Source organism: Nycticebus coucang, chromosome 18, assembly GCF_027406575.1.
Source record: "Nycticebus coucang isolate mNycCou1 chromosome 18, mNycCou1.pri, whole genome shotgun sequence".
Lineage (NCBI taxonomy): Eukaryota > Metazoa > Chordata > Mammalia > Primates > Lorisidae > Nycticebus > Nycticebus coucang.
Window position 1 is genome coordinate 51,963,988 of NC_069797.1, and position 15,991 is coordinate 51,979,978.

The 15,991-nt window shown below is 39.2% G+C and overlaps 1 protein-coding gene across 5 annotated transcripts in view; it reads right to left on the bottom strand.

Annotated features, from left to right (window-relative positions):
- KAT7 (lysine acetyltransferase 7) overlaps window positions 1-15,991 on the bottom strand; it is a 44,633-nt gene that overhangs the window by 17,270 nt on the left and 11,372 nt on the right. For 3 of the 5 annotated variants that reach the window (XM_053569212.1, XM_053569210.1, XM_053569214.1), the window contains 3 exons: window positions 10,070-10,152; window positions 6,502-6,591; window positions 4,470-4,568 (listed from right to left, as the gene is read on the bottom strand). In XM_053569212.1, the coding sequence (XP_053425187.1) occupies window positions 4,470-4,568; window positions 6,502-6,591; window positions 10,070-10,152 (272 nt within the window). The remainder of the gene's footprint in view (window positions 1-4,469; window positions 4,569-6,501; window positions 6,592-10,069; window positions 10,153-15,991) is intronic. The other 2 variants (XM_053569213.1, XM_053569211.1) reach the window with 1 other exon arrangement.

A 15,991-nucleotide genomic window follows, 5' to 3' on the forward strand; every position in this document is an offset into this window, starting at 1 on the left:
ATACCCTCTAAGCCTCCTGTATACACCATCCATCATATAGGGCTGTTACAAAGATTAAAGAGAATCAGAACTGTGGAAACAACCCAAGTGCCCATGAACAGATGAATGGACTAATAAACTAAAGTATATGTATACCATGCAATACTATTTAACCATAAAAAGTGGAAACTTTATATCTTTTGTATTTACCTGAATGGAGGTGGAAAATATTATCCTTAGTAAAGAATTTCAAGAATGGAAAAGCAAGCATCCATGTACTCAATATTAATTTGAAACTAGTAAATCAATAACTACAGGCCCATGCAGGAAAAAAATCACAATTAAGTTCAGAAAGTGGGGGGAGAAGGGAGGGGACTCAGTAAGCTCCCACCAAATGGTTATAATGCAGTGATATATGGCACACCTCCTGGGTAAAGGACTCAACTATAACTCAGACTATAACCCTTATAAACACAAATAATGTAACCTAATCATGTGTACCCTTATATTAATCAAAAAAAAGAAAAAGAGAATCATAACCAAGTGCCCAGCACATAATCATTCAATAAATGGTATTATTATATTATTACAACTCTACCCAACTTGCAGATAAAAACAGTGAACAAGATTGGGGCAAACATAAAACTTGGTACCCTACAGCACACTACTAGAGCCTTCCCTCTATAAACCCAACAGCCTAGTGTAGGTGTCTAGCTACAAATTCACCCCATAATCCATCTCACACAGGCCTATATCCATTTATTCACATCATTTTCAATATAGTAATGATTATCCAAAAAAAAAAAAAATACAGTTATCCTTTGATATCTTTGGGGGACTGGTTCCAGGACTCCCACTCAGATACAAAAATCCAGACACTCAAGTTCCTTATATAAAACAGTGTAGTATTTGTATATAACTTATCTACATCCTCTTATATACTTTAAATCATCTCTAAGTCATTTATGATACCTAATACAATGTAAACACTGTGTAAAAAGTTGTTATACTGCATTGTTAGGGAATAATAACAAGAAACAAAGTCTACATATTCAGCATGGATGCAACCATCTCCCCCCCCACACACAATTTTTTCTTTCTTTTTTTTTTTTTTTGTAGAGACAGAGTTTCACTTTATCTCTACCTTGGTAGAGTGCTGTGACGTCTCACAGCTCACATCAACGTCCAACTCCTGGGCTTAGTCTATTCCCTTGCCTCAGCCTCTGGAGTAGCTGGGACTACAGGCGCACGTTACAACGCCTGGCTATTTTTTTGTTGTTGTTGCAGTTTGGCCGGAGCTGGGTTTGAACCTGCCAACCTCAGTATATGGGGCCGGCGCCCTGCCCACTGAGCCACGGGCGCCGCCCTCCCTAAAATTTTTATTTATTTATTTATTTATTTGTAGAGACAGAGTCTTACTGTACCGCCCTCCAGTAGAGTGCCATAGCATCACAGCTCACAGCAGCCTCCAACTCTTGGGCTTACGCAATTCTCTTGCCTCAGCCTCCCAAGCTGCTGGGACTACAGGCGCCCGCCACAACGCCCGGCTATTTTTTTGTTGTTGTTGCAGTTTGGCTGGGGCTGGGTTTGAACTCACCACCTTCGGCATATGGGGCCGGCGCCCTACTCACTGAGCCACAGGCGCCGCCCCTATTTTTATGTTTTTTTTGAGATGGCGTCTCACTATGTCATCCTCAGTAGATTGCTGTGGCGTTACAGCTCACAGCAACCTCAAACTATTGGGCTTAAGTGATTCTCTTGCCCCAGTCTCCTCCTGAGTAGCTGGGACTACAGGCATCCGCCACAACGCCTGGCTATTTTTTGGTTGCAGTTGTTGTTGTTTAGCAGGCCCAGGCTGGGCTTGAGTCAACCAGTGTATGTGGCCCACCAGTATATGTGGCCGGCGCCCTACTCACTAAGCTACAGACACCAAGTCCCAAATATTTTTCAATCTGTGATTGGTTGAATCCACAGGAGTAAAACCCATGGCTACAAGGAGGTGACTGTACATAGTCTGGCATACTTCTGGCTTAGGGAAGTCATGCTTTGACTAAGTATTCATAAAACATACTTAATAATCTATTCTGATGACTAAGAAAACATTACAATTCTATGAAAAAATAAAAATACATATCACAAAACAACTGAAAGAACAAATATCAAAATGTTAAATAATGGCATATATCTTGGAGGGTGATATTTTTCATTGGAATTTTTTTCTCTATATTTTTGTTATTTTCAATAGTAAGCATGTATTAATACAGTTAAAATAAAATCATTTTAGTTTTTACCTAAAAAACTTTTATGCAAAACAAGTGATGAATTTTTAATGAAATGAGGAAACTAGTTCAAGATGTTTAAGTGAAAAGACAGAATCCAAAGTGCTTTATATAGTAAGAGCCTAGTTATGTAGATAAGGTATTATGTAAAAAGCTAGGATACTTCTCAAAATGCTAACTGTGGCTGTTTTTAAGTAGTAGAATTAATGTTTTCTTCTGTATACTTTTTTTTTTTTTGTCTATAGAGACACAGTCTCACTTAATCGCCCTCGGTAGAGTGCCATGGTGTCACACAGCTCACAGCAACCTCCAACTCCTGGGTTTAGGGGATTCCCTTGCCTCAGCCTCCTTAGTAGCTGGGACTACAGGCGCCCGCCACAACACCCGGCTATTTTTGTTGTTGTTGCAGTTTGGCCGGGGCCGAGTTTGAACCCGCCACCTTTGGTACATGGGGCCAGCGCCCTGCCCGCTGAGCCACAGGCGCCACCCTCCCCAAAATTTTTATTCTTTTTTTTTTGAGATGGTGTCTCACTATGTCACCCTCAGTAGACTGCAATGGCATCACAGCTCACAGCAACCTCAAACTATTGGGCTTAAGCGATTCTCTTGCCTCAGCCGGCTGAGTAGTTGGGACTACAGGCAATCACCACAATGCCTGGCTATTTTTTGGTTGCAGTTGTCATTGTTGTTTAGCAGACCCAGGCTGGGCTCAAGCCCACCAGCCTCGGTGTGATGTGGCCGGCGCCCTACTCACTGAGCTATGGGCACCAAGCCCCAAATACTTTCCAATCTGTGATTGGTTGAATCCACAGGAGTAAAACCCATGGCTACAAGGAGCTGACTGTACATAGTCTGGCATACTTCTGGCTTAGGGAAGTCATGCTTTGACTAAGTATTCACAAAACATACTTAATAATCTATTCTGATAACTAAGAAAACATTACAATTCTATGAAAAAGTAAAAATACATGGGCGGCGCCTGTGGCTCAAGGAGTAGGGTGCCGGTCCCATATGCTGTAGGTGGTGGGTTCAAACCCAGCCTCGGCCAAAAACCACAAAAAAAATAAATAAATAAATAAAAATAAAAATACATATCACAAAACAACTGAAAGAACACATATCAAAATGTTAAATAATGGTGTATATATCTTGGAGGGTAATATTTTTCATTGGAATTTTTTCTCTATATTTTGTTATTTTTGATAGTAAGCATGCACTAATACACTTAAAATAAAATCATTTACCTAAAAAACTAAATTTTATGCAAAACAAGTAATGAATTTTAAATGAAATGAGGAAACTAGTTCAAGATGTTTAAGTGAAAAGACAGAATCCAAAGTGCTTTATATAGTAAGAGCCTAGTTATGTAGATAAGGTATTATGTAAAAAGCTAGGATACTTCTCAAAATGGTAACTGTGGCTATTTTTAAGTAGTAGAATTAATGTTTTCTTCTGTATACTCTTTTTTCTTTTTGTAGAGACAGAGTCTCACTTCATTGCTCTCGGTAGAGTACCGTGGTGTCACAAAGCTCTCAGCACTCTCCAACTCCCGGGCTTAGGCGATTTTCTTGCTTTAGAGCCTTCTAAGGTGCTGGGACTACAGGCGCTCACCACAACGCCCCGCTATTTCTTTGTTGCAGTTTGGCCGGGGCTGGGTTTGAACTCACCACCCTTGGTATATGGGGCTGGCGCCCTACCCACTGAGCCACCGGTACCGCCCTGTATGCTCTTCTTAATTGTTCTATATTCTTTATAGAATTGTGCATTACTTTTAACATCACAAAAAAATGCTAAAATGCTATAAAAAGATCTACTATAGAGTATATTGCCTAATTAACACCTTTTATCATGAAAGGAAATTTGTTTTTCTATTAAAAAAAGTGGACTACTGCTAAACTTAAATATTTTTCCTTGTAAGATATTTCCAATGTCATGATATTTAAGTGGGTACATTTGACCCCTTAAAATTTACAAACTAAAGGATCAAATTTTTAAAACTCTAAATTCTAATCGTATTTTCATTTTCCCAAGATCTGTTTCTACTCTCAACAGCCCACTTTTGGGGAATTAAGTTGTAAGGGTCACAGACAATCACTTGGTATTTACGTATAGAGAACACCAAACAACAAATCTGAAAGGCAGAAGCTAAGAAAATTAAAAGAATCACACGTAATAGCAGAAGTTCATGAGAATTAGTCACTTTTTCCTCACCATATATTTCTCTTTCTGTTCTTTGCTCAGACCAGAATTTCTTTTCTTCCTGAGTTCAGCCACCTTTTCCTTATATCGCAACTGCCTCTCTGTTGGTGCCTAAAAGGAAAAGGAGAAAACTGAGATGCTGAGTTAAGCTTCAAAATCAAAGTACCTGACCACAGAGGAAGGCTACACACACACACAAAAAAAAAAGGATAAAAAACTTTAAAAATTAAAAAAAAAATAAAAAATGCCAGAAATGTTATAACCAGCTTCAAATAATATGGTAATTTTTAAATTCCAAATTAGGTTCTCTTATCACCTAAACTACTGCCAATTAAATACGGGCTCTGAAAGGCAAACTTACTCTTTTTTTTTTTTTTCCGAGACAGAGTCTCATTTTGTCACTCTCGGTAGAGTATCGTGGTGTCACAGCTCACAGCAACCTCCAGCTCTTGGGCTTAAGCGATTCTCTTGTCTCAGCCTCCTGAGTAGCTGGGACTACAGGTGCCTACCACAACGCCCGGCTATTTTTTTGTTGCAGTTTGGCTGAGGCCGGGTTTGAACCCGCCACCCTAGGTATATGGGGCCAGTGCCCTACTCATATTTTAATAAATATGCCAGGCACGGTGGCTCACACCTGTAATCCCAGCACTCTGGAAGGCCAAGGCGGGTGGATCGTTTGAGCTTACAAGTTCAAGACCAGCCTTAGCCAGAGCAAGACTCCATCTCTAAAAAAAATAGTTGGACATTGTGGCAGGCTCCCAGTCCCAGTCCCAGAGGCTGAGGCAACAGGACCACTTGAGCCCAAGAGTTTGAGGTTGCTGTAAGCTATGATGCCATGGCACTCTACCAAGGGCAACAAAGTGAGACTGTGTCAAAAAACAAAAACAAAGTAATAGGAATAAAATAATCATTTCAAGTCAATAAACATTTATTGAATGCTTACTGATCTGATCAACAGTGATACCAAAATAAATATTAAAATAGAAAAAATGAATAAGAATAGAACCTAAGATAGACAATGAAATATACTTACCACTTATGAGGTGCTTTTTACATGCCAAGCACTGGGGATAGGTACTTTATATATGTAATTTAGCTGACTCCCCTGCCAGGTAAGCACAATTCACCCCTTCTTCATAACAAGGAAATAAAGTGCAGGAAGGTTAGCTGGCCTGCCCAGGACGACACAGTAGAGTGACAAAATCAGAGTATTCAAATCCAGATCTATTTAGCTCCAAAGCCAAACTTCTTCCTCATCACCTTGCTTCCTCTGCTATCCACCTATAATCTAACTGCAATATCAGACACCAAGATGATGAACTATGTATAATATGTGGCAAAGGCTAACATTTTGAGAGCACTACCCTCGGAATAAATGCAGAAGAAATTCGTTAATGGTAGAAGATTTGAGAAGAATTTCTACAATAGCTGATGAATGCACAAGATCTTGAAGGATAAATACAATCACTTTTTTTGGTACAGAAGAGTTCCAGATAGGAAAATAGAAAAAGTAAAGACCAAAGGCATTTAGGGAAGATAAATGCAATCAACATGGCATCAAGGTTCAGAGAAGTGGGAGAAGAATTAGGACAGAGCCAAGATGCTTCCTGGAAATCAAGGGAGGAAAAAAGCAGAAGAAAAATTCATAGTTAACAAGCATCAAATACTGAGGAAAAGTCGCTGGTGGCCTTAGAAACATGCCAAGAGAATTAAGAGGTTTGAAGGCAAAGTACACGGGTTAAAAAAAGATGCAAAATGAGGAAATGAAACAAGTATAATCTTTCAAATAATCATAATTACCTGTTACTACTACTATTATTATAGATAGCATGATTTCCTTTATTTATGAGGTAGAAAGTTTATCTTATGAAAATTTACTATTTGAAAAAACAAACATGTTTCTGAATTTATTCTGAGTTTATGAGACCAGCTACATAGACGTACTATAGGAAATAAGAGGCATGGATATGCCAAAGCCAATAATGGGGCAAAGAAGATCCAAATCATGGATCTCAAATGGCCAGAGCTTTAACAAGGCCCGTACCTGGTGCCTGGTTGCATGCCTGTTGTTGTCATCTTGCCTGTGGGACAGCATCCTTTCTTCTATCTGCTTATCACGGCTCTGTGCTCTCACCTGCAACCATCAACAGCATCAATAAATCCACCTGCTTCTAACACTATGTTTACTTAAATCACAAGAATACAATGATAATCCCGAATTCATGTTGTACTTTTACTTTCAAAAGACCTTCACACTTAATTATCACAAGCTCTATAAGAAAGATAAAGTGAGCTTCACACTCTCCCTTCTCAGCCATTAACTGACAATCAGAGAAGTGAAATGATCTGCCAGCTAAATAGTGACAAAGCTAAGATTTTAATTAAGTCTGATGACTCTGAACCTGGACTCTTTTCACTGTACAATGAAGAAGAAACAGTGTGAGGAAGCACAAGAACAGAGTAAGGAAGTACAAAGAAAACATCAGAAAACCTGAGTTCAAGTCTATAGGAAATGTAATCCTGTAATCACATGATCAGCTCTCAATAGTCTGCTTGATCATATGGGAATTAAGAAGTGATATCGAACTGCCTATTCAACTTCACCATTAAAACTTGGAATGGTCAAAACAGAATGCTCACAAATCTGTTCCACTTCCACTGTGTAAATAGCTGATCAGGTCAAAACCCAGAATGTCATCCTTGGTTCTTCCCTTTTCTCACACTTCACATCGAACCCATCAGCAAGTCTAACAGGTTGTTCCTTTCTAAAATACATCCTGAATTCGACCTATTCTTAGCATTTCCACTGATACTCATCCACCATCTGAACTTCCTCACAGTCTTCCAATCACCCTACCCTGTGATTACTCTTGCTCCCACACGTTATTCACCACATTAGTAAGCCATCATTTCCAAAACAAGTGTTTATGAGATCCTATCACGTCTCAGCTAAAGCTCTTCAAATACCTCCCATTACCAACAAAATAAAACACATTCCTGTACCAAAGCCTACAAGGCCATTTATGACCTAGATTCTTCTTCCTCCTTTCTCACCGTGCTGCAGCCACACAGCCTGCTTTCAGTCTCCCAAACCCGAGAGTTTACTCATGTCCCAGATCAAATGACAACTCTTCAGAAAGGTCTTCCTTGACCACCATATGAAAAGCAGCACTACACCCTCCACCCACTAAAAACATCAGTCTTTAAGATACAGTATTTATTGCTGCAAGAAATTCTTATTTACATGTTACCTTCTCCCATGAGAATGTAAGGTCCTTGAATATATTTTAACTTATTCACTGAATCCTCAAATATCTGTAATAGTGGTTGGCACATGTAGGCATAGAAATACATGACTAAATAAAAATGGTAATATCACTGATCTGATCACAGAGGTGTCCCAGGAAACTCAAGAACAATTAGGTGTACGCAGGTTCTTCAAAAACACTAGCTTTTAATAAATGTAAAGAATTAGTTTAATCTTTCTATTTGGGATAGTAAATGTAATAAAAAAAAATCATCTTTCAGAAATTCTCCTGATCCTCCAAGCACATGTTCCAATAGTAAAAATGGATTACACAGAGGAGAGAGGAAAAAAAGAAAAATTCAGGATGGAAATGTTTCTTTATTCAGAATTGTATTCCCTAAACTGAAATTTTTCTTTTCTTAAAATAAATTGCTTAAGGTAAATTTTCGTATCACTACATAACAGTAATTTTAAAAGTTATACCATAGAGGGCGGCGCCTGTGGCTCAGTGAGTAGGGCACTGGCCCCATATGCCGAGGGTGGCGGGTTCAAACCCAGCCCCGGCCATACTGCAACAACAACAACAAAAAAAACAGCCGGGCATTGTGGCGGGCGCCTGTAATCCCAGCTGCTCGGGAGGCTGAGGCAAGAGAATCGCGTAAGCCCAAGAGTTAAGAGGTTGCTGTGAGCTGTGTGACGCCATGGCACTCTACCGAGGGCGGTACAATGAGACTCGGTCTCTACAAAAAAAAAAAAAAAAAGTTATACCATAGGAAGTATTTTTTTAAATAAGAGATGGGGTCTTGCTATGTTACCCAGGCTGACCTCAAGCTCCTAGGCTCAAATAATCCTCCCACCTTAGTCTCTTGAGTAGCTGGGCTACCACCATGCCTGGCAGGAAGATTTTTATGTAAAATCATCCATAGTATCAGATCGTTATATTTAAAGACAACTGGTAAAGAACAACTCTCAAAAAGTAGAGATCACAGTTATTTTCACAGAAAGAATTACCTAAGACCTTGTCAGTTTCTGATACAGATGTGGGCAGAGCTGTTTCTGTTTTGATCTGGTCTCAGACTAATGGGAAGATTTACCACTTACTCTTACACAAAGAAGAAACTACCTTGCTTATAAAAAGATTTCGAATGGAAAAAAAGAATCACTGACCTTAAAATCCATGTAAGTATTCAAAGTATCTACTCTGCTAAAAGTCTAAACATAAACTTTCACCCCTGTGGTCTACTTGTAAATAAGAGAAAAAATTCCTGAATCAAGTAAAGTTAATGTTAGTTGGAATCTACTTCTTCTAAGAATAAACCTAACTCAGGGACCCTGGCCTCATTAGCAAATCAACAACAAAAAAATAATAATATTTTGGTCTAACTAGCTTAGATAACCTGTCCAATTACTGCTCAAGCAATCCATTTAATTAATAACATTTCCAACTCTTGCAATCTCATAATTAGTTCTTTGGTTCCATACTTCATAGCAGAAACATACAAAATAGAATCTGACCTTCCACTTATAAATACATTATCTCCAAAGCCCAAAGGTCATTTCGGAATTATATTTTTCAATTATTTAAAAGAACAATTAGCCAAGAGTAAGTGTGACTGAGAGTAACAAAAAGGAAAAGTATTGTGCAGAAATGGACAGAGAAAAAGAATTATGAAAAATTTTTAAAAGGCAAAGTGACTTCATAGATTTGTAAGAAGAAAATCTAATGCATAAATATTGCGGTAACATATTTATGCAAATTTGCCCTTAGTGGAAGAGGTCCCTAAACAATCTTTGAAGTCAACTTTTAACAGAAATTATCAATGCACCAGCGGTTGATATTCCAAATATTTTGTAGATAATCTCCTTGTTAATTTCTTTCAAAGCACTCGTCACATATTATAATTTGTTTATATGTTTATTTAGCTATTTTTTAAAAAACCCAACCAAGGGCGGTGCCTGTGGCTCAGTGAGTAGGGCGCTGGACCCATATACCGGAGGTGGCCGGTTCAAACCCCGCCCTGGTCAAAAACTGCACACACACACACACACACACACAGCATATAACTTGGGATTAAGAGGTACATGGAATTAGTGTTCTAGTTTCCTTATATTATCTCCCTGGAGGGAGTACAACTGTCTTGAATAAATGAGACTTGGATATCTTAAGAGGTAACTACTAAAAAAAAAAAAAAAAAAAAAAAAAAAAAAAACCCAACCAATTGTTTTTAATATTTCTCCCACTTAAATGCAAGAACAAGGACCTTGCCCGTGTTGTTCACCACTGTATCCCCAATGTTTAGCAAAGTACCTAGAAAAACAGTAAGCACTCAGTCAGTACATGTTGAATAAATAAGGGCATAATTACCTTGCATTCATCAGCTGAGAGATTATGATAGAGTGGGCATCCTGAGATGGAGAAATGTCTCTCATGTTTTCCTGTAAGGTGTCCTGTTAAAGGAGGAAAAACTTAACCTCAAGAAAGAAGACAAGCTTAGAAAGTGGTATTGTTCTCTTCAATGAACCTGGGTTTTTTTGCTACATCATTTTTATCAAATGTATGTCTGGTCAGATTGAATCCACCTCAGGTAAGTCTTGGTTAGGGATACAATTCACCCCAACCATAAATTCTTGCATTCCACAGAATGGATCTGGCAGTCTTTGAACATGCTTATGTATGGTCAATATAAACTATAGTTCCTTTGATTCTGATGATATATTTCTCAAATCTCAAAATGCAAAAAGTTATACATTTATATACACACAATTACAAGCAGGAACACTTTCTTTTAATGGAATGAATATATGCTTTTACATATATTTTTTTTCAGTCATTCATTGATTTATTTTAAAGATGGGGTCTCACTCTGTTGCCTAAACTAAAATATAGTAGCATGATCATAGCTCACTGTAACTTCAAACGCCTGGTCTCAAGTGCTTTTGGTGGAACTTAATTCTCCTATGCTCACTTAATTAACCAAGTCTTATGCAAAAGTAAGCGTACTTTTCTTTCCACTATGCCAATGCTATCCAATCTGGATTTACTCCTTTGCATAATCAAAAGGAACTTACGAAAAATGGACAAAAGATCCCTTCTATCACACAAGTAAACATTATGATAACTTTGAACCAGATAAAATACTCACTTCTGGGGAAAGAGGACTAGGTTTTGTTTAAAGATTCAGGCTTCCTGGCTGAGAGCAATAGCTCACACCTGTAATCTTAGCACTCTGGGAGGCTGAGATGGGTGGATTACCCTGAGCTTACAGGTTCAAGACCAGCCTGAGATAGAGCGAGACCCCCATCTCTAAAAAGAACTGGGCATTTTGATGGGCATCTTATACCATTTGACAACTTTTCTTTTTTTTTTCTTTGTAGAGACAGAGTTTCACTTTATCGCCCTTGGTAGAGTGCCGTGGCCTCACACAGCGCACAGCAACCTCCAACTCCTGGGCCTAGGCGATTCTCCTGCCTCAGCCTCCCGAGTAGCTGGGACTACAGGCGCCCGCCACAACGCCCGGCTATTTTTTTGTTGCAGTTTGGCCGGGGCCAGGTTTGAACCCGCCACCCTCGGTATATGGGGCTGGCGCCCTGCTCACTGAGCCACAGGCGCTGCCCACCATTTGACAACTTTTCATCACACTGGTTAACATAGCCTTCCTGGCATTTTCTTAGTTATTGTGTTCAGACATTTATATTCTACATTTAGTAAGTTTCACATGTACCCTTGTAAGATGCACCGTAGGTGAGGTCCCACCAATTACCCTCCCTCTGCCCATCCTCCCAAGAGAATCTCTTGAGCCCAAGAGTCAGACGTTGCTGTGAGCTATAACACCAGGGCACTCTACTGGGGGTGACAGAGAGAGAGACTCTGTCTCAAACAAACAAACAAAACTAAGGGCTCAGCGCCCATAGTGCAGTGGTTACGGCACCAGCCACATGCACTGAGGGTGGTGGGTTCGAAACCCAACCTGGGCCAGCTAAACAACTGCAACCAAAAAAAAAAAAAAAAAAAAAAAAGATTTAGGCTTCTTCTAAGATCAAACTTTTAAATAGGCACTTAATACAAGGACTTAAGAGGGTAAAACATCAACAATAACAATAACAATACGAAAGCTTGGCATCTGTAGTTCCAGCTACTTGGGAGACTGAGGCAAGAGAATCGCTTAAGCCCAAGAGTTGGAGGTTGCTGTGAGCTGTGATGCCATAGCACGCTACTGAGGGCAACATAGTGAGACTGTCTCAAAAAAAAAAAAAAAGGATACAAAACAATATGAAAGCTTGTTTTATCTAAAGGAGTATCTCATTTATCAGTTTTTCCCATGTTTTTTAAAACACAGAGGGAGCTGAGTACTATTTTCTTTTTATACCATCTATTTCTCTTCAACCAAAATGTTTATAAAATACCTATGATTATGATTAAATGGGCTGATGTGAAAATGCTAATGAGATAAAAAGATAAAGTTAGCTAAGTTGAAGTACAAATCTATAAAAATCTTCACCTTTCTCTCATTAAAAAAAAAGACATTTAATTTGAGGGAAAGATGACAACTGAGATTTAAAAGTTTATACAGGGCAGGGTGAGGTAGCTCACCTGTAATCCTAGCACTCTGGGAGGCTGAGGTGGGTGGATTGACTGAGCTCAGGAGTTCGAGACCAGCCTGAACTAGAGTGAGATCCCCATCTCTAAAAAGAGCCAGGCATTGTGGCAGGCACCTCAAGTCCCAGCTATTTGGGAGGCTGAGACTAGAGGATCTCCTGAGTCCAAGAGTTTGAGGTTGCTATGAACTATGACGTCACAGCACTCTCCTCAGGATGACAAAGTGAGACTCTGTCTCAAAAAAGAAATAAAATTACATTAAAAAGTAAAAGCCTGGGCGGAGCCTGTGGCTCAAAGGAGTGGGGCGCCAGCCCCATATACCAGAGGTGGCAGGTTCAAACCCAGCTCTGGCCAAAAACTGCAAAAAAAAGTAAAAGCTTATGATTTGCAGAATAATCTTTAAAGGGAAAAAACAGTCCCACTAAAAAAAACATATCTAAGCTTGGCGCCTGTGGCACAAACGGCTAAGGCGCCAGCCACATACACCTGAGCTGGTGGGTTCAAATCCAGCCCAGGCCCCCCAAACAATAGTGACGGATGCAACCAAAAAATAGCTGGGCGTTGTGGCAGGTGCCTGTAGTCCTAGCTACTTGGGAAGCAGAGGTCGCTTAAGCCCAAGAGTTGGAGGTTGCTGTGAGCGGTGATGTCATAGCACTCTACCTAGAGCCACAGCTTGAGGCTCTGTCTCAAAAAAAAAATACATATCTGTATGTATTTTGTATATGTATTTTGCAGGGGAGAGGCAAGGTCTCACTCTGTTATCAGGACTACAGTGCTTGGACTATATTGCTAAAAATGCGATTTTAGAGATCCATATAATTAACCTGGAAACAATAACCTCAGTGATCAAACATTAGGTATAAAATGTAGTATCACTACTATAGCAAAATTTGCTTTTTAGTTATTGTATATCCACAACTTCTGCATAAATTATTCAAGTCATGTCTTATTTTTAAATGTAAATTAAAACCAATCTAAAGCATCTATAATAAAAGTTTAAAAAGTAGCAGCTGATCTGCTCGGCGCCCATAGCTCAGTGGTTAGGGTACCACCCACATGCACCAAGGCTGGTGAGTTTAAGCCCGGCCAGGGCCTGCTAAACAATGACAATAACAAAAAAAAATCGCTGAGCATTGTGCTGGGTGCCTGTAGTCCCAGCTACTTGGGAGGCTGAGGCAAGAGAATCGCTTAAGCCCAAGAGTTTGAGGTTACTGTGAGCTATGCTGCCACAGCACTCTACTGAGGGCAACATAATGAGACTGTCTCAAAAAAAAAAAGTAGCAGCTAATATATTCAATTAGCAATTCCAGAGCTATGAATTTATCCAAGAAGACATCAGAAAGACACCAAAGATGTGCATATCAGGCTATTCATCACAATATTGTTCAAAATAACTAAAAATGAGAAACTAAACATCGATCAATATGGGACAATTTAATTAATTTATAAAGTACCAATATAATGAAATTCTTTGTATCCTTTGAAAAAAATGAGCCTCTACCTGGCTTATTGTACCCTCAATGAATCCCCAACAATAAAAAAAAAAAAAAAAAAGGAAAAAAAGAAAAAATGAACCTCTAAGTCAGCAGTTCTCAACCTGTGGGTCACAACCCACAGTAACTATATTAAAGGGTTGCGGCATTAGGAAGGTTGAGAACTACTGCTCTAAGTGCTGATAATGTAAAATATCCAAGATACACACTCAACTGTATTTTCCCTTTTATGCATAATAAAAAAGAAATATATGTACATACATGTGTGCTCATATATGAACAGAAACTTACAGAAGCATTCATAAAAAATTACCAATAGGCTTGGTACCTGTAGCTCAGCAGCTAGGGTGCCAGCCACATACATCAGAGCTGGCGGGTTCAAATACAGCCCGGACCTGCCAAACAATAATGACAACTACAACCAAAAAATAGCCAGGCGCCGTGGCAGGTGCCCTTAGTCCAAGCTACTCGGGAGGCTGAGGCAAGAGAATCGCTTAAGCCCAAGAGCTTGAGGTTGCTGTGAACTGTGACGCCACAGCACTCTACTCAGGGTGACAAAGAGAGACTGACTCAAAAAAAAAAAAAAAATTACCAACAGTAGTTGAGTACCTGGGTCATGGGTCAGGAAGTATGAGTAAAGGAGAACTTTTACTTATGCACTTCAAGCTCTTCTTTAGGGTCTGAATTTTTTACAAGCACATAACACTTTTATAGCAAAATTATTTTTTAAAAGTAATGATTTTCTTATTTTTGTCTAAGTCAAGGAGTGGAAGAGGATCAAGAATATTTTGGACACTCATGTTCATATTTTTCAAGCTTACAATATATTAAAACCAAAGTCAAAGTGAACTGTCTTCTCTCATGCTACATATTTATATTTACCCCATGGTCTTACTCCATTAAGGGCTGAGTCCTGAGCATAACAATACAATCAGGCCAGTTCATTCTGGTCACTCTGCACCAGGCACATTGGCTCCTAAGTGTTCCTCAAGCTGGTTAAAGCATTCTCCTGCCCAACAGCCTTTGCACTTTCAGTTCCCTCTTCCCATAGTGCTTATTCTCAAACATTCAAGTGGCAAGTCTCTGCTCAAATGTCACCGTATCAGAGTAGCTTTCCCTAACCAACTACATATATATTACATATACCACATATACATGTGTATAACCAGTCACATGTATGTATATGTATACATACATGCACTATCCTACCTTTCAGCCCTCCCTGCTTTATTTCCCTTCATAGCACTTATCTCCTGATGATGTATTATGTATCTGTGTTTGCCTTCCTAGACTATAAGTTCTAGGAGGGCAGGAAGTTTGACACACTCATAGCAACCTGCCTATAACTTATAAGAGTGTCCAGCACATGGCAAACATTCAATAAATATTTGCGGAGTGACTGATTAAACATAGCACATAAAATGAAAGTAACCATTTAGCAATGCATGATTTGTGACTAGCAGAAGCTGAAGAAGTACCTGTCCTTACTGTATGGCATATTAGTCATCAGCTCTTACACTTAAGTAATGTTGTCTATTCCTAGTTTTTTATTATTTATCCCAAGGGAATTGATGCAGCCCTGAAATAATTATCTTCTCTGAGTGATGACCAGTACAGAATTTTGCTCTACTTACATACTTAGATGAACTGAAATTATCTGAGAAAATGCTGCTGAAACCAAGGATCCAAATTAACAAAATACTACAAAAAATAAATTAATGTCCTACAAAGCACAACTTACTCTGGTTCTGCCTTTTTCTGAACTTGATGGCCACATATAAAGACTGAATTTGAGAAGTAGCCCCACGGAGTGAAAGGCCCCTTATCTTCCAATCAGTGCCTTCCAACTGTAGACAAAAGCTTAAGCCCAACATTTGCACCTCAGCTCACCAATGGAACACAAGTAAGGTTCAAACCATTAAAAGTATCCCTAAAGTATTTCTTTAAGAAGTAAAAGTCATAAGATAACAATGAGATATTTATCAGAGAAGAAATATTTCATCTTGCATAAGACCTAAAACTACTGAAGTTTCAGAAGGCCAGGATCACATGTATACTCTTATTAGTTTCACAGCCTCTTGATTAGAAATCTGTTTTCTCGGCCAGTGCCCATAGCTCAGCGGCTAGGTCACCGGCCACATACACTGGAGCTGGCGGGTTTGAACCTGGCCAGGGCCTGCCAAACAATAATGACAAC